The following is a 24,455-nucleotide window of genomic DNA, read 5'->3' on the forward strand; positions in this document are numbered from 1 at the left end:
TTTATCCTCTTGTTACAGATGAGAAAGCTGAAACTCTGACAGGGGAAGGGACCAAAGGATACACAGCAGAAAAGGAGTTAGGTTGTTTTCTGATTCCAGGTACCATGACTTTCTGCCACTCCACAGTTTCACCTTCTTTCCTCCCTATGCTTTATGACCGTTCTCAACCTAAGTGTTCTTATCTTTTTAGTTATTAACCACCTTCCCCCTTCTAATCTCAAAAGAACTCTCTCCATAGTTTTCCTTTATTTTTGTTCGAAGTGACGTTTGTGCTGGAGATTCATGGATGGGTGGGGTGTTGGGATGGAGAGGCTGTAAAGAGTTGAGATTTATTCCTCTACAAGCTGGAGAAATTCTGAATTGTAGGGGGAATGTTTTGTAGAGAAACTACGTGTTTTGTGGAGTCTGTCATTAATTGCCTTTAAGTACTTTTTCCTCCCTGCCTGCCTCTTTCCAAAGTTGTTTTTAATAAACAAACATGACCAAGTGGGTTATTTGGAATCTGTATTTGCCATCACAATATTCTGAGCAGTGGTGTTATGAATGCCAAGGTGTTGTGCATGGGTGCCAAAGGCCCCGTCCTTCAGAATTTCTATCATGTACCTGCTTTAGTCCTTTGGTGTTCAGAGTGTAGTTCCTGAACCACCAGCAATACAATCTCCTTGGAACTTGCCAGAAATCAGATTAGCAGATCCTACAAGAGTCCTTTTGAATCAGATCCTCTGATTAAAGTTTAATGTAGTTAGGCTAGAGTAGTTTTTGCAGTCATCTTGATCTGTTTTCTTGGAATCTTACCTTTGCTTCGCTTAAAAATACACACACACACACTTGAAATTAATTCTTGATTATTTTGGTGAGGTTATTCTAACGTTTATATTATTCCACAGGTATTTTTCTAGCTGCCTTTGGGAATGCCATTCAATTAGCTAAATCTGTTTCTTCTAGTTCTACTAAAAACCTTTGATATGTTTCTTTGAAGGCAAGAACCATGCCTTATTTACCTTTGTGCCCACACTGTTTCTTGCATGTAAATGCGCAATAAGTTGAAAGCTGAATGACTTTTCTTTTTGAAAGCTGAATGAATTTTGAATAAATGATTGAATGGATGAATACATAGAAGCAGAGGCATCTAGATGGTACATCCCTTGGACTGGGACAATGTCTTCGTCATCCTTGAATTGCCAATGCTTCACAGAAAGCCTATAAATAAATAAATCCTTCTTGGTTAAGTTGTAGCTGTTTGATGAGAAGATGTTGTCTATTTATTCCTGGCATAAGACCCCACAGAATAGAAACAGGAGAAGTGCAAATAAAACCAATTGTTAAATACAGCGCTAGCCACCTTCACAATTGTTACCTCAGCTAATCATCACAACATCTGAACTGGTGTTATTTTACAGAGATAGAAACTGAGTTCTGAAATGTAAGCACCTCACCCAAGTTTACACAGCTAGTGTCAGAGCCTGGTAATTCTTGGCCGTAATTTTCCATGTAACTGTGTGTACAGCCCTGTTGTACACACAGTTTCTGCAGAGATTGAAAGGTGGAAAAGGAATGATCCATTATAATAAAACACAAAAATACACGACTCTGAATTCCCCTGGTGCATCAGAGGTACCGTATCTCCGGAGGAAAGCGCTCCTCTCGTTTCCTCTTAGGCATACACCAAGCAAGAACAATGGAACGAAAAGCTTCCCGCAACCAGATCCTTTTTTTGCCAGCGGAACGCAGGCGCTGGGACCTTCAGCGGCCGGGGGGACCAGAGAGGAACGGACTCACGGCCCGGCAGTTGCCTGGTAACGCCCGCTAGGGGAGTCCCAGCGTGAGAAGGTCCCGGAGAAGTGTCACTGGCCCCGAGTGGGACCCCGTAGCCCGTTCTCTCTGCGCCAGCCTGTCCCCGCGGCTTGGCGGGCTAGGGCAGGGGAAATGTTGCAGGAGGAGTCGGATCTGTCTCTCATTATTGCCCAGATAGTCCAAAAGCTCAAGGGCTCCAATTTGTACGCTCAGTTGGAACGGCAGGCCTGGGTGAGTGAGGCCGAGCGGGAAGGGATGGAGACGGGCGGGGCCGCGGTGATGCCTGCTCTCCGTCTGCAACCCGCTGACCTAAGCGGGAGCTCGCCCGGGTCTCCTCGGCTCCGCTCCTGGGCACGGAAAAGCTTCCCTTGCAGGTGGAAGCTCCACTTGCTCAGCCTCGCGCGTGGGGTAGTAGATTTTTAAAGCAGGGTGGGGCGCACCCCGCCTTTCTTTAGGCCGGAGAATGCTGAAGCTATTCATTTATACCATAGTCCTTTTTTAAGCTGCTGGAATCAGTAGAGATGGGTTGGGCCACGCCTTCCCTCACATTTTTCGGCCTGTGGGTGGGTTTGGACCCCCAGATGCCTTTTTGCTTTCCATTAGTCTATCACCTTCTTGCTCTCTATCCTCCCTGCAGTGATTTCTTCCTCTTTCTCTCCATCCAGCATTTACTGAGTATTTTCTAATGTGCTAAATTCTTTGGATGCAGAGATTGATCAGGAGATCTTTGCCTTTTTGTGTGAATGTCGTATAAATGGGATCATACAGTATGTAAATTTTCGTGCTGGTTTCTGTCACTTAGCATAATGTGAATAAATTAGAATAAATTTTGACATTTATTCATATTGTTGGTATTTCACTACTTCTGTTCCTTTTTACTGCTCAGTAGTATTTCATGTTTGGCTGTATTGTGATTTGTTTATCCACTCATTGGTTGCTGGGCATTTTCCGTTATAGTTATGGGTTGTTTCCAATTATAGAGATTATGAATAAAGCTGATATATACATTTTGGTAAAGGTTTTTGCTTGAATATTTGGGTTTTTTTCTCTTGGATAAATATTTAGGAGTGGAATTGCTGAGTTGTATGGTAAGTGTATGTTTAATTCTATGAGAATCTGCCAAACTTTTCCAAAGTGGCTGTATTATTTTGCATTTCTGCCAGCAATTACGAGAATTTCAGTTGCTCTGCATCCTTGTTAGTACTTGATATCAGTTTTTATTGATTAATTTTTATTTATTAATTACATTCCTCTGGTAGAAGCATGATATCCCATCATGGCTTTGATTACATTTCCTGTATGACTAATGATACTGAACACCTTACCATAGGTTAATACCTTCTTTGGTCAAGTAGTTTGTGCAAATCTTTTGCCCATTAAAAAAATTGTGTGTGTTCTCTTATTGTTGGATTGTAAGGATACTTTATATATGACACAAGTCTTTTATCAGATAGGCATCTTGCAGATATTTTCTGCCAATCTGTGGCCTATCTTTCCATTTCCTTAACTAGATCTTTCAAAGAGCAAAATTTTTTATTTTGATGACAATTTTTTAATCAGTTTCTTCTTTTATGATTTGTGTTTTTTGTGCCCTACCTACGAATCTTTGCCTAACCCAAAGTCTCAAAAAGTTTTTCCTATGTTTGGTTCTAGAAGTTTTATAGTTTTAGCTTTTACATTTAGGTCTGTGATCCATTTTAAGTTAATTTTTTGGTATAGATAGATTGGTGTCCAATACCACACCTATTTCCAGTACCGATTTGTTGACACACCTATCCTTTCTCCACTAATTTCGTTGGCACCTTTGTTGGAAATTGATTTAGGACACACACACACAACTATTTCTGGCTCTTTGTTCTGTTTGACTGATCTATTTGTTTTGATTTTTGTAACTTTATAGTAAGTCTTGAAATCAGGTAATTAGTGTTCCAACTTTGTTCCTCTTTTTCAAGATTGTTTTGAGTATTCTAGACCCTTTGCTTTTCCATATAAAGTTTAGAGTTCATTTTGTAAATTACTTCAAAAAGTTTGCTGGGATTTAGATTGGGATTATGTTGAATATGTAGATCAATTTTGGGAGAATTGACATGTAAACAATATTGAATTTTCTGCCTATGAACATATTTTATCTCTTTATTTCTATTTTCTTTATTTTTTCTTGTCAGTGTTTTATAGTTCAGTATACAAATCTTGCACATAGTTTGTTTAGATTTTCCCCTATTTATTTTTTTCATGCTATTATAAATGCTGATTTTTTCATTTCATTTTCCAATTGTTTGTTGTTTGTATGCAGAAATATGATTGATATTTGTATATTTACCTTGTATCCTGTGACCTCACTAAACTTATTAGTTATAGTACCACTTTTTGTAGATTGCATAGGATTTTCCAAGAACATGTATCATATGTGAATAAAGACAGTTTTACTTCTTCCCTCCAATCTGTATGCCTTTTCTTTCTTTCTTTTCTTCTTTCTTTCTTTCTCCCTCCCTCTCTCTCTCTCTCTTTCTTTCTTCTCTCCCTCCCCTCTCCTCCCCTCCCCTCCCTTCCCTTCCCTTCCCTTCCCCTCCCCTCCCTTCCCTTCCTTTCCTTTCCTTTGCCCTGTTGCATGGCCTAGTGCCTCCACTGCAATGGTGTATAGATGTGTTCTACTAGGTTGAGGAAGCTCTCTTTTATTCCTTGTTTTTTGAGAGTTTTATTATGAATGGATGGTGAATTTTGTTAGATACTTCTCTTGTATATGTAGAGATGCTCATGTGGTTTTTCTTTTTTTAATATGTTGATATGGTGAATAATAACTGATTGGTTTTGAATGTTGAACCAATTTTGCATTCCTGAGATAAATTCCACTTGGTTTTGATGCATTATCCTTTATATATATATTTCTTGATTTGATCTGCTAATATTTTGTTAAGGATTTTGTGAATATTTTCATGAAAAATGTTGGTTTGTAGCTTTATTTTAACATCTTTGTCTAATTTTGTTATCAGGTAATGCTGATTTCATAAATTGAGTTGGGAAGTGTTCCCTCTTTCCTATTTTGTGGAAGAATTTGTATAGAATTAATATTATTTCCTTCTTAAATATTTGGTAGAATTCCTAGTAAGGTCACTGGGGCCTGGAGTTTTCTTGGTGGGAACCTTTTTTATAAAAAATTTGAGTAAAATATGTATGCAGGGCTATTCAGGTTATTCATCTTGTTGAATGTTCCATGTGCATTTGAAAAGAATGAGCATTCCGCTCTTGGTATTCTATAAATGTAGATTAGGTCAAGTAGACTGGCAATTTTGTTCAAGTGAGTGTGGAGGCCTACTGAGTATGGAAGCTTCAGTCAGTATCGTTGGGGATCAAGCTTGGCTTGAGTTTTGTTATTACTGTCATTAGCCTCAGTGTACCATAGGCTTCAAATTTGGTGGGTGGGCTGCTGTAACTTTGTGCTTAGAAAGGGCCCTGGAGTACTGGAAGGTTTTTCTCAGTGTGTTCTACATCCTGTGCTTTCATCTGCCTCTGCTTTCCTGTGCCACAGAGAGAAATCTCTCTCCGTGTTCTTGTCTTTTCGTCAGCAGTAGAATGTTGTTTGTTACTCAGTCCTAAGCTCATAGTAGGTACAGGCATTCTCTATGCTCCTGGTCCTGTCTTAGTCCATGTGCCTTGGGAGTGGGTCTTTCTCAGTGTTTCTTCCTCTTCTCCCCTTGGCAACCAAAATCCGCCTTGTATTTGTGGCTGATAACGGGTGAAAGAGAGATTCCTGATCCTCACCAGTGCTGGCTCACCTCGGCTTTGTACTGGTGTAGGATCCTGGGCCCAAGAGCGTTTTGTTTTTTTTACCTTCCCTTGAGCAAGGTCATTTTTGCATCTGTCTCACCCCCAGAAACAATTAATTATTGCCTTGTCTTCAGAGTAGGAAGTTTTCTGAGCCCTCCCTCAGAGGTTTAAGGCCTTTTCCTCACATGAGTGGAAAGTTAGGCAAGGTAGCACAGTTTTATGCCTGTCATGGAGTGGCAGTTTACCCCTTCTTGTGCACCTGTACCACAAAAGGGGGCTCTCTGCAGTTCCTGGCTTTGCTGCCATTCTTTTGGATGGGCACCTGGTTAAGACTCATGGAAAAGAGCATGAGAGTGTAAATTCCCCATGTGTTTTGAGCTTTTAGTTACTCTAAACTGAAATGCTAGCTCACATACAGTCTACTACAGTTAAAAAGTTAACTGATGTCTTCTTTTTTGCTTGTATGGTAGCCTCCCTTTCCTCCTGTGCTCTGCCAAAGGTGAAATAGTTTGGAGTCCCTTCTGTCCTTGGAGAGACTTGTTATTCTTTGAAACTTAATTCACTTGATTGTCCTACAACTTCAATTTTCTGATGGGTTCAAGAACAAATTATGATTTGGTAGATTATACCATTTTTTCTCATTATTAGGGTGGGAGAGACATTCTTGTACTGGCTTTCTACATCCTATGTATTAGTAAAACTCCAATATTAAGTGTTAAAGGATTGCATCTATGTCCATGAGAAAAATTGGTCTGTAATTTTCCTTTCTTGTAATGTCTTCGACAAACTTTATATCAAGGTTATGCTGGCCTGATAAAATGAGTAGAGAAGTGGTCCCTCCTTTTTTATTTTCTGTTTGCTGAAAGAGTGTTATGAGATTGTGTTATTTCTTTCTTAGATATTTGGAAGAATTCTCCAATAAAGTCTGTGTCTTAGATTTTCTTTTGGGAAGGTTTGTTTTGTTTTTTACCGGACTTTATTTTTTAAGAATAGCTTTTGGTTTACAGCAAAATTGAGCAGAAGGTACAGAGTTCCAAGATATTCCCCTTTCCCTTGTACACAGTTTTCCCTATTATTAACATCTTGCATTAGTGTGGTACTTTTTTACAATTGGTGAACCAATATTGATACATAATTATTAAATAAAATCCATAGTTTACATCAGGATTCACTTTTTGTGTTGTACAGTTCTAATGGTTTTGACAAATGTGTAATGTCATATATTTGCTATTTCAGTATCTTACAGAATAGTTTCACTGCTCTAAAAATCCTCTGTACCCTACCTACTCATCCCTCCCTTTATACCTTGCATGCCTCTGGCAACCACTGACTTTTCTGTCTCTATAGTTTCACCTTGAAGAATGTCATATAGTTGGATTCATGCAGTATGTAGCATTTTCAAACTGGCTGCTTTTACTTAGTAATATGCATTATGTTCCTCTATGCCTCTTTGTTACTCTATTGATAGCTTTTTTTTTGGAATGATATTCTATTATGTGGATGTATCACAGTTTATTTATACATTCACCTATTGAAGGACATCTTGGTTGTATCCAGGTTTTGGCAGTTATGAATAAAACTGCTAACACATTCCCGTGTAGATTTTTGTGTTGACATAAAATGCCAAGGAGGATGACTGCTGGATTGTATGGTAAGACTATGATTAACTTTGTCAGAAGTTGATGACCTGTCTTCCAATGTGGCTGTACCATATTCCATTTCCATTACCAATGAACGAGTTTCTGTTGCTCCACATCCCCACCAACATTTGGTGTTATCAGTGCTTTAGATTTTAGCCATTCTAATAGGTGTATTGTGATATTCTCACTGTTGTTTTAATTTCCAATTCTTTAATGACTTATGACACTGAGCATCATTTCAGATGTTTATTTGCCATCTGTATATCTTCTTTGGTGGGTGTCTGTTCAGATCTTTTGCCCATTTTAGATTGTATGTTCTTATTGTTGACTTTTAAGAGTTTGTTGTATATTTTGGGTACAAGGTTTTTTGTTTTTGTTTTTTTAAATCAGCTATGTCTTGTACAAATATTTTCTCCTAATCTATGGCTAGTCTTTTCATTCTCTTAACAGTATCTTTTCAAAGAAGTTTTAAAATTTTAATGTAGTCCATCTTGTCATTGTTTTTCTTTTATGGATTGTACTTTTGGTGTTGTGTCTAAAAATTAATTGCTAAACCCAAAGTCACTTAGGTTTTCTATTATGTTATCTTTTTTTTTAGAAGTCTTATAGTTCTGGGCTTTGATTTGGGTCTGTGATCCATTTTGAGTTAATTTTTGTGAAGGGTACGAGGTGTGCATATAGGTTTTTTTTTTTTTTTTGCATATGAACGTCAAGTTGTTCGAATACAACTTGTTGACTTGTTGAGAAGACTATCTTTGCTCCATGGAATTGTCTTTGCTCCTTTGTCAAAGATTAAATGACCATATTTGTGTTGGTATTTCTGGGTCTCTATTCTATTCCATTGATGTGTTTGTCTATTCTTTCACCATTACCACACTGTCTTGATTTCAGTAGCTTTATAATAAAAGTTGGGTGGTGTCAGTCCTCCAACTTTGTTCTTGTTCTTTAATATTGTGTTGGCAAGATTTTTTTTTTTTTTTAAAGATTTTATTTATTTATTTGAGAGAGAGAATGAGAGAGAGAGAGCATGAGAGGGGGGAGGGTCAGAGGGAGAAGCAGACTCCCCGCCGAGCAGGGACCCCGATGCGGGACTCGATCCTGGGACTCCAGGATCATGACCTGAGCCGAAGGCAGTCGCTCAACCAACTGAGCCACCCAGGCGCCCAAGATTTTTAATAACATTAAATTTTAATAGATATAGGAGTATTAAGATTTTCTGTTTCTTTTATTGTGAGTTTTAGTAAGTTTTGTTTTTCAAGGGATTTATTTCATTTAAATGATAATAAATCAGTGGCCTAAAGTTGTTTATATTAAACATATATTTTTTTTAATGTCTGAAAATTCTATTGCAATTTCTGATAATGGTAATTCGTATGTGTGCATGTGTGGTGTGTGTGTTTGAACAGTTTTGCTAAGGGTCTCTCAATTTTGTTAATCTCATCAAAAAAAAGCAGTTTGGGCTTTGATGATTTTGCCTTAATTTTGGATCATTTCTTTATTATTAATTGCCTCCTACTTTCTTTAGGATTGATTTGCTGTTTTTTGTTTTGTTTTGTTTTTATTTTCTTCAAATGGAAGTTTACATCAAAGATTTGAAACCTTTCTTCATTTCTAAAATATGCATTTAAAGTTATCCCCCTAAGCACTGTTTTAACTGTATCCCATAGTTTTAATGAGTCATATTTTCATTATCCTTTCATTCAAAATATTTCCTAATATTTTTGTGATTTTTAATTTGATGCAAGTGTTATTCTGAAGTATATTGCTTAATTTCTAAACAGTTGAGATACTCTATTTTTGTTATCAATTTCCAGCTTAATTTTAGTATTGTCAGAGAACATCCTCTGACTGATAAAATATTTTTAAAATTTAAGGGGCTTGCTTTATAACCCAGTGTATAATCAATTTTGCTGAATGTTCCACATGCACTTGTAAAGAATGTGTTTACTGTCACTGTTGGGTTAGGTTTATCTCTATATGCCACTGAGGTCCACTTGTTAATTATGCTGCTTAACTTTCCTATAATCTTATTGAGTTTTTTTCTGCTTGTTTTATCAGCTATTGAAAGAAATATGTTAAAATCTCCCACCATGATTATATATTGTTCTATTTCTTCAATACTCTCAATTTTTGCTTTCTATATTTTAAGGCTGTTTTATTGGTTGTGTAAGATTTATATTGTGTTATCTTCCTGATAGCTTAACCCCTTAATCATTATGAAATGTCCTTTATTTCTAGTAAGTTTCCTGCCTTAGAGTCTGTTTTGTCTGATGTTAGTATAATTACACCAGCTTTCTTTAGTTAGTGGTTGCATGTTATGACTTTTCTATACTTTTATTTTCACCCTACTGTGACTGTATGTAAGATATGTCTCTTGAAAGCTTCAGCATCATATAGTTGTTTTTTAAATGCAGTCTAACAACTGTAGTCTTTTAATTGTATTATTTAGTCTATTTGTATTCAATGAATTTACTGACATTAGTTTTGTATTTGTATGTTACTGAATTAGTTTTGTATTATTGGTCTTAATATTTGTTTTTTTTTTTTTTAAAGATTTTATTTATTTTTTTTATTTATTTGACAGAGAGAGGGACAGCGAGAGAGGGAACACAAGCAGGGGGAGTGGGAGAGGGAGAAGCAGGCTTCCCACTGAGCAGGGAGCCCAATGTGGGGCTCGATCCCAGGACCCTGGGATCATGACCTGAGCCGAAGGCAGACGCTTAATGACTGAGCCACCCAGGCGCCCCTTAATATTTGTTTTTTTATTTGATCCATTTGCTTCATATTCTGCTTTCCCTCTTTTGTTTTGATTATTCAGTTATTATTCAAATATTTTATTATTTATTTTTCTCTCCATTAATGTGATAGTTATACATTGTTTCACTGTTCTTTAAATAGCTACCCTAGAGGTTACAGAATTTATTCTTGATTAATTATAGTCTCATAAATGATCACTTTACTGTTTCCCTATTATGTAATGCTAGAACTTAGGACACTTTACTCATTTATGCCTCTTTCCTTTTGTTATTTTTGCCATGCCGTTTATGTGTAATTTAAATCCCTCAAGAGAGAGATAGTCCAAGATGGCGAATGAGTAGGAGACCTTAGTTTCGTCTGGTCCCAGGAATTCAGCTAGATAGCTATCAAATCATTCTGAACACCTGTGAACTCAACTGGAGATCTAAGAAAAGAATAGCTGCAACTCTACAAGTAGAAAAGCAACTACTTTCTGCAAGAATGACAAGATGGAAAAACTCACCTCAAAAAAGAACAAGAGGCAGTACTGACTGCCAGGAATCTGATCACTATGGATATAAGTAAGATGTTGGAACTAGAGTTCAGAATAATAATTATAAAGATACTAGCTGGGCTTGAAAAAAGCATAGAAGGCACTAGAGAATCCCTTTCTGGAGAAATAAAAGAACTAAAATCGGATCAAGTCAAAATAAAAAAGGCTATTAATGAGATGCGATAAAAATGGAGGCTGTAATTCCTAGGATAGGAGAATTAGTGATATAGAAGACCAAATGATGGAGAATAAAGAAGCTGAGAAAAAGAGAGCTAAACAACTACTGTATCATGAGGGGAGAATTTGAGAGATAAGTAATACCATAAAGCAAAACAATATTAGAATAATTGGGATTCCAGAAGAAGAGGAAAGAGGGAGAAGGAGGGGCAGAAGGTATATTGGAGCAAATTATAGCAGAGAACTTCCCTAATCTGGGGGAGGAGACAGGCATTCAAATCCAGGAGCCACAGAGAACCCCCTTCAAAATCAATAAAAATAGGTCAACACCTCAACATATAATAGTGAAACTTGCAAATCTCAGAGAGAGAAAATCCTGAAAGCACAGGAGGTCCATAACCTACAAGGGTAGAAACATTAGACTAGCAGCAGACCTATCCACAGAGACCTGGCAGGCCAGAAAGGACTGGCATGGTATATTCAGGGTGCTAAATGAGAAAAACATGCAGCCAAGAATACCTTATCCAGCAGGGCTGTCATTCAAAATAGAAGGAGAGATAAAAAATCTTCCGGGACAAACAGAAACTAAAAGAATTTGTGATCACTAAACCAGCCCTGCAAGAAATATTAAAGGGGATCCTTTAAGTGGAGAGCCCAAAAGTAACATAGACCAGAAAGGAACAAAGACAATATACAGAAACAATAATGACTTTATAGGTAATACAGTGGCACTAAATTCCTATTTTCAATAGTTACTCTGAATGTAAAAAAGACACAGGGTATCAGATTGGATAAAAAGGCAAGACCCATCAATATGCTGTCTGCAAGAGACTCATTTTAGACCCAAAGACACCTCCAGATTGAAAGTGGGGGGGGGGGTTGAAAACCATTTATCATGCTAATGGACATCAAAAGAAAGCTGGGGTAGCAATCTTTATATCAGACAAATTAGATTTTAAACCAAAGACTGTAATAAAAGATGAGGAAGGACACTATATCATAATTAAGGGGTTTATGCAACAAGAAGATCTAACAATTGTAAATATTTATTCCCCTAACATGGGAACAGCCAATTATATAAACCAATTAACAACAAAATTAAAGAAACACATTGACACAATAATAGTAGGGGACTTTAACACCCCACTTTAACACCCCACTCACTGCAATAGATGGATCATTTAAGCAGAAGATCAACAAGGAAACAAGGGCTTTGAATGACATACTGGATCAGATGGACTTCATAGATATATTCAGAGCATTCCACCCTAAAGCAACAGAATACACATTCTTCTTGAGTGCACATGGAACATGCTCCAGAATAGAACACATACTGGGTCACAAATCAGGTCCCAACTGGTACCAAAATATTGGGATTATTCCCTGCATATTTTCAGACCACAATGCTTTGAAACTGGAACTCAATCACAAGAGGAAATTTGGAAAGAACTAAATACATGGAGGCTAAAGAGCATCCCACTAAAGAATGAATGGGTCAACCAGGAAATTAAAGAATTTAAAAAATTCATGGAAACAAGTGAAAATGAAAACACAACTGTTCCAAACCTTTGGGATGCATAAAGGTGGTCCTAAGAGGGAAGTATATAGCAATTCAAGCCTTTCTCAAGATACAAGAAAGTTCTCAAATACACAACCTAACCTTACACCTAAAGGAGCTGGAGAAAGAACAGCAAATAAAGCCTAAAGCCAGCAGGAGAAGAGAATTAATAAAGATTAGAGCAGAAAACAATGAAATAAGAACAGTAGAACAGATCACTTTTTCCTCCTTTTTTCAAAAAACATATAACTCATAATTATTTTAAAGTCCTTGTTAACACCCATATCTGGATCACATGTAGATCTGTGTCTATGGCGTTATTTTCTCTTAGCTTTTGTTTATCTGATTTTTACTATCAGCATGACTAGTAAATTTTTATTTGATGCTAGACATTGTGTGTGAAAAACTGTAAAGCCTGTAGATATCTTACTTTCTTGAGGGTTCCCACTCCACTGGGAAGATAGTCTTGTGACTGGTTACTGTAATCCAATTAGGGAATGTTCTGGATTGAGGCTGAGTTTTAGCCTCTTAGGCTCAATCTTTCTCTGGTTCTTTCCTGGCTCTCCAAGGTTTTCAGCTAAGACTTTGATGTATTCTAGAGGTCCTTTCCCCCTTGGGGCCCAAACTCTAATCTTTTTCTTGTCAGACTGCTAAAAAAACTTTTTCGCAGGTTTCCTCCTTAGATTTTTAGCTTTCCACTCCACAGAATCCTAATATTCAAAAAATTTCTTGAGGACAAAACCAGCCATGTGCTTAAGACTTCCAAGTCTCTGCCAAAGCTCTCCTTATTTCTCTGTGCACTGTTGGTAGCCCTGCTTTGTACTGGGTTTGTATTGATTCTCAGCCTCTTGTTCTGTGCTCAGAATAATGAAACCAGGGAAAACATGGTTATAGACACCAGTTCATCTATCAAGATTTTTCCCTGTTACTGTAGTTCTTGTTCTCTCAGCAGTTCTCTTCTACCGTCAGATAGTTGATCCCCACCCCACCCCCCAACCCCCGGGTTTGCTAGTTCTATGCAGGGATGCTGATCAGCCACCAGCTCTTCCGTCAACTTGGAAATGTAAGTCCCATTTTGTGAGGACTGGAGAAGATAATATGCCTGGCACATTGTAAGTGCTTAGTAAATGGAAACCTGGATATCGTTAAAGGTCCAAACAAGATTGCTTAAAACCCATGAGGCTTCTTATGGCCCTTAGAAAAATGGTCAAAATCTTTGATCATGCCTACGAAGCTTGGTGGTACTGTTCTTCACTCTACTCTTTCAGCCAAGACCATTTAAGCTCTGTAGGTCTTATATAACCTCCCAGTTTAGTGGCCTGTAGTACCTGGAACTTTTTTTTGGGTAATATTTATCATACCTGTATTTATTTTTTAACTATCTGCTTTCCCCATTAAAGTATAAGTTTCATGAAGGCAGGAAGAGAGTATGTCTTCATTGTTTGGTTGTATTTTACACCTACCAAAATGACTGGCATGAGCCAGGTGCTCAATATGTATTTATTAAATGGAATAAATCCAGATTCTTCTTCTTTAATGTTGATTATAATGGTATATATGGAGTATCTACTACTTTACTATGTGATAAAAGATTACGGAAAGCATCCTTACCATTCAGAGTCTTATGTGGGACTCTGCTTTTCTTTGAAAAGGTTTTTTCCTTTAAATATTTCTTTTTTTCAAACTTGAGATCTAATAAGTTAATAGCTGTTTCTCAATTTATAAGAAATATTAAAGTTCCAGAAAATAAGCAGCAATGACAAAACTTTGTTTTTAAAACTTTTGTATTTCAAATTGCAGGTAAGAGATTAAAGACCTGTGTATAATATAACCTTATTTGGAGATTACCACCCTGAGGAAGTATTTTTGTTGCTTTCTATTTTGAACTCCACTTATATTAATTAAATATGATTATTTATTTGATTATTCAACAAGTATTTATTGAACATTTAGTATATGTTAGGCACAATTCTACTCCCAGGGGATACAATAGTGAATAAAATAAAGTTCTACCATCATGGAGAAATGATAGTATTACAAATAAATACAGGCCCACAATCCCTTATCTAAAATCTGCGGGCCAGGTATGTTTTGGAATTCAGATTTTTTTCAAAATTTAGAAGGGTAATTCAGGCATATTCTATGTTATTTAATATCTCTACCATGGTCTTGTAGCACCTTGTAATTATACAAATTAATATTTCTGCAACAAAATGTATGAATTTTCACACTAAATGTGATAAGTAAGGACTATAAATAGTCTCATGTCAATTCAGGTCAGATCAGATTTTGCTGCCAAATGAGTTCAAGTCAAGACTGATTATTCCACCAATTCAGTTATGAAAAAAACTTTGGTTTTCAAGGAATTTAAAGTAAAGGATAATGTATCTGCAATATAACATCAGTTAATTGCTTTGATATAATAAAAAATAGGGAAAGGGAAGAGAAAAAGATAAAGCAGGGTAAGGAGATGATTACATGGGAACTCAACTTATATTTGGCTGGTTCTTAAGATACATAAAGTAAAAGATCTATAATATTATAGATTGATACTTTAAAAGAATGTAATTATAGATCTTTTAATATTAATACAACCTTGAACCTGAAAACGTGTTAACAACTTTGCCTTAGCTTACATCCACTACTGCAGACATTTAATAGAAATAAGCTAACTCTTAAAAGGCAATGCTACAATCAGTTTTAGTAACATACTTTTAAACAACTGGCTACTTATTTGTTACATGCCTTTACAATTTTAATCATGAGGGCAGTTTCGTGCCACCAGCCTTTTTCTGTACTGTCTTCATTTTGTCTGTTTGGGTATACTCTGAAAGTGCTAGAGCAGTATTGGTTCAACTTAATTAGAAAAATAAAATCACACAGAATATTTCAAAGAGAAATATAAATGATTTTTAGACTCCCCCCCATTAGCACCTCTTTTTTAATAGTGTAATTAAACTGTATTTTAATATATCCTTTTGTAGATTAAAGTTTAATTATCAAGATCTTAGTGTGATAACATGGAATTTTGTGTTTCTGGAAAGGGGTGGTGTTTTTTGATTTCTGAGTTTTCTTGAGTTACTTTGTTATGAAGTCGACCTACATCTTAAAATCGAATTTGCTCACTCATCCTCTAAGCATGATAACCTAATCTAAATTTGATGTTTAGCACAAAGATCAACATTGTTATTTTGTATCATTCATTATTTGTATTTAAAATGGATGTTGTGTAAAACCTCAAATGTTATTTCCATTCCATTAAGTGTTTAATAAGTCTTTTTTTTTTTCTTTCCTGGGTTTTAATCATGATATTAAAAAAAAACTGGCAAACACAGAGAATGATATAACGTCTAGCTCCTAGACCCAACATGTCAGCAGTTTTCTAGTTTTGTTTCAGATTGGAAAAACAGCAGTCCAGATCCTGGTGGCTCCCTAGGCCTCTCCTGCCCCCTGTCTGGAGGCAGCTGATGTTCAGAGTGGCGGATGTCTTGCCGGCTCGGTCTTTATCATTTAGCGGTGTGTATAGGTCTTGCATACAGCACATGTTCTTATCTTGTGTGCCTTTAAATATTCATGTATAAGTATCAGAGCACAACATTAGTCCTTCAATTTGCTTTTTTCCACGTTCCAGCCTGTTTATCCTTGTTGATGCGGGCGAGCGTACCCTGTCCATTGTAGCTGCTGTACGGCTTTGTATTGGATGAACAGACCCGTTACTTAGCCATTCCTCTACTGAGGGACATTTAGCTTGCTTGCAAGTTTTTCTAAACGCAGTAATGCTGCGAGGAACATTCTGGTAAATGTCTCCTTGCACCGTGTAACTCATGGTCATCCTCACCTGCTGTGTCAGCACCACCTGGGACTGTGTTAGAAATGCAGACTCCCAGCCCCCACCCAAGCCTGCTAAGCCAGAATCTGTGTTTTAACAAGTTCAGGAGATTTGTATGCACGTTCAATTTTTGGTTTTTCTTTTTTGCATCATTTTATTTAATTTTTCAAATTATCATGTAGTAACATTGACTCATTGACTTTTTTATTGTGGTAAGATATGCATAATATACAAGTTGCTATTTTAACCATTTTTTAAAAAATTTTATTATGTTATATTAGTCACCATACAATACATCATTGGTTTTTGATGTGGTGATCCACGATCCATTGTTTTCATATAACACCCAGTGCTCCATGCAGTACGTGCCCTCCTTAATACCCATCACTGGGCTAACCAATCCCCCCTCCCCCCTCACCTCTAAAACCCTGTTTGTTTCTCAGAGTCCATAGTCTCTCATGGTTCATCTCTCCCTCCAATTCCGCCCCCCCCCATTTTTCCCTTCCTTCTCCTAATGTCCTCCATGCTATTCCTTATGTTCCACAAATAAGTGAAACCATATGATAATTGACTTTCTCTGCTTGACTTATTTCACTTAGCATAATCTCCTCCAGTCCCATCCATGTTGATGTAAAAGTTGGGTATTCATCCTTTCTGATGGCTGAGTAATAATCCATTGTATATATGGACCACATCTTCTTTATCCATTCATCTATTGAAGGGCATCTCGGCTCTTTCCACAGTTTGACTATTGCAGACATTGCTGCTATGAACATTGGGGTGCATATGGCCCTTCTTTTCACTACATCTGTGTCTTTGGGGTAAATACCCAGTAGTGCAATTGCTGGGTCATAGGGTAGCTCTATTTTTAAATTTTTGAGGAACCTCCACACTGTTTTCCAAAGTGGCTGTACCAACTTGCATTCCCACCAACCGTGTAAGAGGGTTCCCTTTTCTCCACAACCTCTCCAACATTTGTTGTTTCTTTCCTTGTCCATTTTTGCCATTCTAACTGGTGTAAGGTGGTATCTCAATGTGGTTTTGATTTGGATTTCCCTGATGGCTAATGATGATGAACATTTTTTCATGTGTCTGTTAGCCATTTGTATGTCTTCTTCAGAGAAGTGTCTTTTCATATCTTCTGCCCACTTTTTGACTTGATTATTTGTTTTTTGGGTGTTGAGTTTGAGAAGTTCTTTATAGATCTTGGATACCAGCCCTTTATCTGTAGTGTCATTTGCAAATATCTTCTCCCATTCTGTGGGTTGCCTCTTTGCTTTGTTTACTGTTTCCTTTGCTGTGCAGAAGCTTTTTATCTTGATGAAGTCCCAAAAGTTCATTTCTGCTTTTGTTTCACTAGCTTTTGGAGATGTATCTTGAAAGAAGTTGCTGTGGGCGATGTCAAAGAGGTTACTGCCTATGTTCTTCTCTAGGATTTTGATGGATTCACATTGAGGTCTTTCATCCACTTTGAGTTTATCTTTGTGAATGGTGTTAGAGAATGGTCGAGTTTCATTCTTCTGCATGTGGCTGTCCAATTTTCCCAGCACCATTTATTGAAGAGACTGTCTTTTTTCCATTGCATGTTTTTTCCTACTTTGTCAAAGATTATTTGACCATAGAGTTGAGGGTCCATATCTGGGTTCTCTATTCTGTTCCATTGGTCTATATGCCTGTTTTTGTGCCAGTACCATGCTGTCTTGGTGATCACAGCTTTGTAATATAGCTTGAAATCGGGCAACATGATGCCCCCAGCTTTGTTTTTCTTTTTCAACATTTCCTTGGTGATTCGGGGTCTTTTCTGATTCCATACAAATTTTAGGATTGTTTGTTCCAGCACTTTGAAAAATGTCATTGGAATTTTGATTGGGATGGCACTGAAGGTATAGATTGCTCTGGATAGCATAGACATTTTAACAATGTTTATTCTCCCGATCCATGAGCATGGAATATTTTTCCATCTTTTTGTGTCTTCTTCAATTTCTTTCATGAGTGTTTTGTAGTTCCTAGAGTATAGATCCTTTACCTCTTTGGTTAGGTTTATTCCGAGGTATCTTATGGTTTTTGATGCTATTGTAAATGGAATCGTTTCTCTAATTTCTCTTTCTACAGTTGCGTTGTTAGTGTATAAGAAAGCAACTGATTTCTGTGCATTGATTTTGTATCCTGCCACATTACTGAATTGCTGTATGAGTTCTAGTAATTTGGGGGTGGAGTCTTTTGGGTTTTCCACATGAAGTATCATGTCGTCTGCGAAAAGAGAGAGTTTGACTTCTTCTTTGCCAATTTGAATACCTTTTATTTCTTTTTGTTGTCTGATTGCTGTTGCTAGGACTTCTAGTACTATGTTGAACAATAGTGGCGAGAGTGGGCATCCTTGTCGTGTTCCTGATCTTAAGGGAAAGGCTCTCAGCTTTTCCCCATTGAGGATGATATTCGCTGTGGGTTTTTCATAGATGGATTTTATGAACTTGAGGAATGTTCCCTCTATCCCTATACTCTGGAGAGTTTTAATCAGGAAAGGATGTTGTATTTTGTCAAATGCTTTTTCTGCATCAATTGAGAGAACCATATGGTTCTTCTCCCTCCTCTTATTAATGTGTTCTATCACATTGATTGATTTGCGAATGTTGAACCACCCTTGCATCCCAGGGATAAATCCCACTTGGTCGTGGTGGATGATCCTTTTAATGTATTGTTGGATCCTATTAGCTAGGATTTTGTTGAGGATTTTGGAATCCATATTCATCAGGGATATCAGTCTGAAATTCTCCTTTTTGATGGGGTCTTTGCCTGGTTTGGGGATTAAGGTAATGCTGGCCTCATAGAATGAGTTTGGAAGTTTTCCTTCTGTTTCTATTTTTTGAAACAGCTTCAGTAGAATAGGTATTATTTCTTCTTTGAATGTTTGGTAGAATTCCCCAGGGAATCCATCAGGCCCAGGACTCTTGTTTTTTGGGAGGTTTTTGATCACTGCTTCAATCTCGTTACTGGCTATTGACCTATTCAGGTTGTCAATTTCTTCCTGTTTCAGTCTTGGCAGCTTATAGGTTCCCAGGAAGGCCTCCATTTCATCCAGATTGCTCAGTTTATTGGCATATAGTTGTTGATAATAATTTCTAATAATTATTTCTATTTCCTTGGTGTTAGTCGTGATCTCTCCCCTTTCATTCATAATTTTATTAATTTGGGTCCTTTCTCTTTTCTTTTGGATAAGTCTGGCCAGTGGTTTATTGATCTTATTAATTCTTTCAAAGAACCAACTTCTAGTTTCATTGATCTGATCTACTGTGTTTCTGGTTTCTAATTCATTGATTTCTGCTCTGATTTTAATTATTTCTTTTCTAATGCGTGGCTTAGGCGTCATTTGTTGCTTTTTCTCTAGTTCTTCAAGGTGTAGAGGTAGTTGGTGAATTCAGGATTTTTCTATTTTTTTGAGTGAGGCTTGGATGGCTATGTATTTCCCCCTTAGGACCGCCTTTGCAGTATCCCATAGGTTTTGGACCGATGTGTTTTCATTCTCATTGATTTCCATGAATTGTTTAAGTTCTTCTTTGATTTCCTGGTTGACCCAAACATTCTTGAGCAGAGTGGTCTTTAGCTTCCAAGTGTTTGGATTTCTGCCAATTTTTTTCTTGTGATTGAGTTCCAGTTTTAGAGCATTGTGGTCTGAGAATATGCAGGGAATAATCTCAATCTTTTGGTATCGGTTGAGACCTGATTTGTGACCCAATATGTGGTCTATTCTGGAGAAAGTTCCGTGTGCGCTCGAGAAGAATGAGTATTCTGTTGTTTTAGGGTGGAATGTTCTGTAAATATCTATGAGGTCCATCTGGTCCAATGTATCATTCAAAGCTCTTGTTTCCTTGTTGATTTTCTGCTTAGATGATCTGTCCATTGCTGAGAGTGGAGTATTGAGGTCTCCTACAATTAACGTATTGTTATCAATATGACTCTTTATTTTGGTTAACAGTTGGCTTATGTAGATGGCTGCTCCCATGTTGAGGCATAGATATTTACAATTGTTAGATCTTCTTGTTGGACAGACCCTTTAAGAATGATATAGTGTCCTTCTGTGTCTCTAATTACAGACTTTAGTTTAAAATCTAATTTGTCTGATATAAGAATTGCTACCCCAGCTTTCTTTTGAGGTCCGCTGGCATGGAAGATGGATCTCCATCCCTTCACTTTCAGTCTGGATGTATCTTTAGGTTCAAAATGAGTCTCTTGTAGACAGCATATGGATGGGTCCTGTCTTTTTATCCAGTCTGCAACCCTGTGCCGTTTTATGGGAGCGTTTAGGCCATTCACGTTGAGAGTGATTATTGAAAGATATGAATTAATTGTCATCATGTTGCCTGTGAAGACGTTGTTTTTATAGATTGTCCTTGTAAATTTCTGTTGTATATCACTCTTGGGGTCTTTCTCCTTTTATAGAACCCCCCTTAATATTTCTTGCAGCGCCGGCTTAGTGGTCACATATTCTTTCAACTTCTGCCGGTCTTGGAAGCTCTGCATCTCTCCATCCATTCTCAATGAAAGCCTTGCCGGATAAAGTATTCTTGGCTGCATGTTCTTCTCATTTAGTACCCTGAATATGTCCTGCCAGGCCTTTCTGGCTTGCCAGGTCTCTGTGGATAGGTCTGACATTATTCTGATGTTCCTCCCTCTGTACGTAAGGAATCTCTTCCCGCTAACTGCCCTTAGGATGGTTTCCTTGGTTTTAAGATTTGCAAGTTTTACTATTACATGCCGGGGTGTTGGCCTGTTTTCCCTGATCTTGAGAGCGAATGTTTGTTTCATTCCCCAGATTAGGGAAGTTCTCAGCTACGATTTGCTCAAATACATCTTCTAGTCCTCTCTCTCTCTCTCCACTCCCTCCGGGATTCCAATTATTCTCACATTGGAACGCTTCATGGTGTCACTTGTTTCTCTGATTCTATTTTCATGGATTCTGAGTTGTTTTTCCCTGGCCTCCTCTTTTCCTTTTTATTATATTGTCTTCCAGGTCGCTTATTCGCTCTTCTGCCTCAGTTACCCTAGCTATTAGATTATCTAGATTGGATTGGATCTCATTGATAGCATTTTTAAGTTCTGCCAATTCACATTTCATTTCTGCCCTTAGAGACTCTATGTTGCCATTAATTGATTTCTCCATTCTAGCCATTGTCTTCACAATTGCTAGCCTGAATTCCATCTCCAACATCTTGGTTATATCTGCATCCATTTGTAAATCTGTAGCATAAGTCATAATCTCTGAGTCTTTTCTATTTTGGGGGCTCCTCCTCCTAGTCATTCTGTTGATGGGTGTTTGAGGGAATGTATAGAGTCCAAATTATTGACCAGAACCCAAGCAAGATGCACCTGTTTTCTTGGGACCTTAGGGTTGCTGGCCTCTTGTTTTCCCAGCCTGTCTTCTGTGGGAGGGGAATGCCGCGCTGTTACTCAGGCAACCCTGTTTGGGCGGAGTTGCCCTGCCCCCCTGTGGCGGATGGGCTCAGCGGGAATCAGTCTTTGGGGCTTTTGTTCTCTGGCGCCTTTCCCTGGCGGCTTTCTGCGTCTCTTCCACGAGTCAGAGCAGAAGAGACCGTTTCCAACCCTCTGCCTCAGAGCAGAGAGATCGCAGTCTGTTCTTCAGTGAGCTCTCCAGGCCACACCTTCTCTGTTTCTGTCCGTGCTGCTATAAACTGCAGCGGCCTGGGTTGTGCGCCCCTCCGCAGCGCCCCCAGTCCTGCCTCCAGGTCAGGGCTCGTCTCTGCCCTTTGTGCTTCTAAAACTGCCAGCCACCCCCAGTTCGCAGGCGCGACCCCGCTGCTGTGGGTTTCTGCCCCGGGGGCTGCCCTAAAGTCCTTTCCCCGCTGCTACCGGTCTGCGAGTCTGTGCCCGGTCCCCAGCACACAAGGCTGTCGCTCACCTGTGGTGTAGGATCCCCACGGCCGGGCACCCTCCCGCTGCTGTTTATCCTCCGATATCTGCCCACGGAATCATGGCTCCCTGCTTTGTACCTCGAAACCAACTGCCTGAGATATTCTGTTTGTAGAGATCCAGATCTTCTTACGTCTCAGGCTGGTTTCGTGGGTGCTCAGAGTGGTCTGGTAGATATCCAGCTCAATTCTGGGGACCAGTTGAAATAGGGTCCCCTACTCCTCCACCATCTTTCCCCCCCAAGTGTTTAATAAGTCTTGATGCTCTGATTGTTATTATAAATAACAGAACTGTGAAAGGAAGGAACCTGAAAGAAGATAGGCTTTGGAGAGAGAAGGAATAATATAATTGATAGGATGTTGTCATAAGTCTAGAATCCCAGAGCATCTCAATGCTAGTGTCCCTTACTAAAAAACTTATGAAATAATATTTCAAATATTGTTTTTTTCATTCATCCTTATCAGAAATATATACATATATAGAGAATTTAGAGATCATAAAAAGAAGAAACTGACATTCATTTATCATTTATTTTAAGGAAATGAAAATTTAATGGATTTAAATAAATTTTAATTAAATATATTTTCTGTAAGACATAGATAGAACATGTATATATTTTTTAAAAGTTTTATTTATTTATTTGAGAGAGAGAGAGAGCACAAGCAGGGGCAAAGGGAGAGGAAAAAGCAGCCCCCCCCACCCCCCACCCCAGCAAGGAGCCCAATGCGGGGCTTGATCCCAGGTCCCTGGGATCATGATCTGAGCTGAAGGCAGATGCTTAACTGACTGAGCCACCCAGGTGCCCCAGAACATGTATTGGTATTGAAAGGCCTGTACCATGAGTAGAACTTACCATCTTCTGTCTTTTTTTTTCTCTCTAGGATAGGATTTGGCATATATATGGTTAAGCTTCAGATTGGACTACTGAAGTTGATATATAAATTAATAATTCAGGGACTCTGATTGTGTTTAGTGTGAACCAAGGACTGGTGTCATTCTTACCCATATCGGTCTTGGCTATTGTTGTGTTCTTTAATCCTGGAAAGTAAGACAATTGTAGGAGTGCTGACAATACTGACTGCATCTTTGGCCCTTCATTTTGTCATGTTCACTGGATGACCTTTCTTGGAGCTACGTGTTCCTGGCTCTTTGGAGATTAATATACGTAACTTGGAAATGCCCACCAAGGCTAGGATGGGGGGAGGCTTGCTTTGACCTCCCATGAATCCATTAAAGATAACATAGTCTTTCTCCTTCCTGATGCACAGGTGGTACCACAAGATCTAATTAAAGGTTAGCTGTTAATTAGGTGCCTGGAAAGCCTTTGAGGTGCATGCAGACCCTTTAATCTCACTACACTGCCCTTCTGCACATCCTGTCACACTATAAAATCTGTGGACTAAGGTCTAGACTTTGTGGAGAATAACTATACAGCACCTGAATCGTCATCTGCCTGATCCACCCCTGTCAGTAAGTTACCTGGCAAAGCTCTCTGTAACTTGTATGGAGTTTCATTTTCTGGTCTCAAAGTGCCTTCTCTCTCTCTTTTATTGATTGATTGATTGATTTGGTATCAGTTTTTTATTTACATTTTAATTAATTAACATATAGTGTAATACTGGTTTCAAGAATAGAATTTAGTGATTCATCACTTACATATAACACCCAGTGCTCAAAACAGTAAGTGCCGTCTCTCATACCCATCACCCATTTGGCCCATCCCCCATTTATCTCCCCTCCAGCAACCCTCAGTTTGTTCTCTAAAGTTAAAAGTCTCTTATGGTTTGCCTTCCTATCTCTCTCTTTTTTTCCCCATCCCCTCTATTCCTCCGTTTTGTTTCTTAAATTCCACATATGAATGAAATCATGTGGTATTTGTCTTTCTCTGACTGACGCATTTCATTTAGCATAATACACTCAAGCTCTATCTACATTGTTGCAAATGGCAAGATTTCATTCTTTTTGATGGCTGAGTAATATTCCATTGTACATATATATCACATCTTCTTTATCCATTAATCAATCAATGGACATTTGGGTTCTTTCCATAATTTGGCTATTGTTGGTAATGCTGCTATAAACACTGGGGTGCATGTGCCCCTTCAAATCAGTATGTTTGTATCCTTTGGGTAAATACCTAGTAGCGCAATTGCTGGATTGTAGGGTAGCTCTATTTTTAACTTTTTGAGGAAACTTCGTACTGTTTTCCAGAGTGGTTGCACCATCAAAGTGCCTTCTCAATTTGGGGGATACTTTACTGTCTCTCCCCCACCTTCTAACAACAATGTAGAAATGAATTATTGTGTATAGCATTTCAAAATAAGAAACCTCTTTTCTCCATAGAATTTATGTACTGGGGTGGTGGTGCAGGTAAGATAACTATTAATATATGGGATTGCTTTGAATAAGTAAGTATATCTCTTTGCATTTTATTTCAGCACTGAGTTGCTTAGAGAAGGTCATATAGGGTTTTTGAAT

The 24,455-nt window shown here is 38.0% G+C and overlaps 1 protein-coding gene across 4 annotated transcripts in view; it reads left to right on the forward strand.

Moving 5' to 3' along the window:
* The first annotated feature begins 1,643 nt into the window (after positions 1-1,643).
* TBC1D19 (TBC1 domain family member 19) overlaps positions 1,644-24,455 on the forward strand; it is a 161,254-nt gene continuing 138,442 nt past the window's right edge. For 3 of the 4 annotated variants that reach the window (XR_004298839.1, XM_032400137.1, XM_032400139.1), the window contains exon 1: positions 1,644-2,025. Coding sequence is in view for 2 of the 4 variants with exons in the window: in XM_032400137.1 (XP_032256028.1) it covers positions 1,927-2,025 (99 nt within the window). In the remaining 2 variants the exon portion in view is untranslated. The remainder of the gene's footprint in view (positions 2,026-24,455) is intronic. The other variant, XM_032400138.1, reaches the window with a different exon arrangement.

Source organism: Phoca vitulina, unplaced genomic scaffold (genome assembly GCF_004348235.1).
Source record: "Phoca vitulina isolate PV1807 unplaced genomic scaffold, GSC_HSeal_1.0 scaffold3, whole genome shotgun sequence".
Taxonomy (NCBI): domain Eukaryota; kingdom Metazoa; phylum Chordata; class Mammalia; order Carnivora; family Phocidae; genus Phoca; species Phoca vitulina.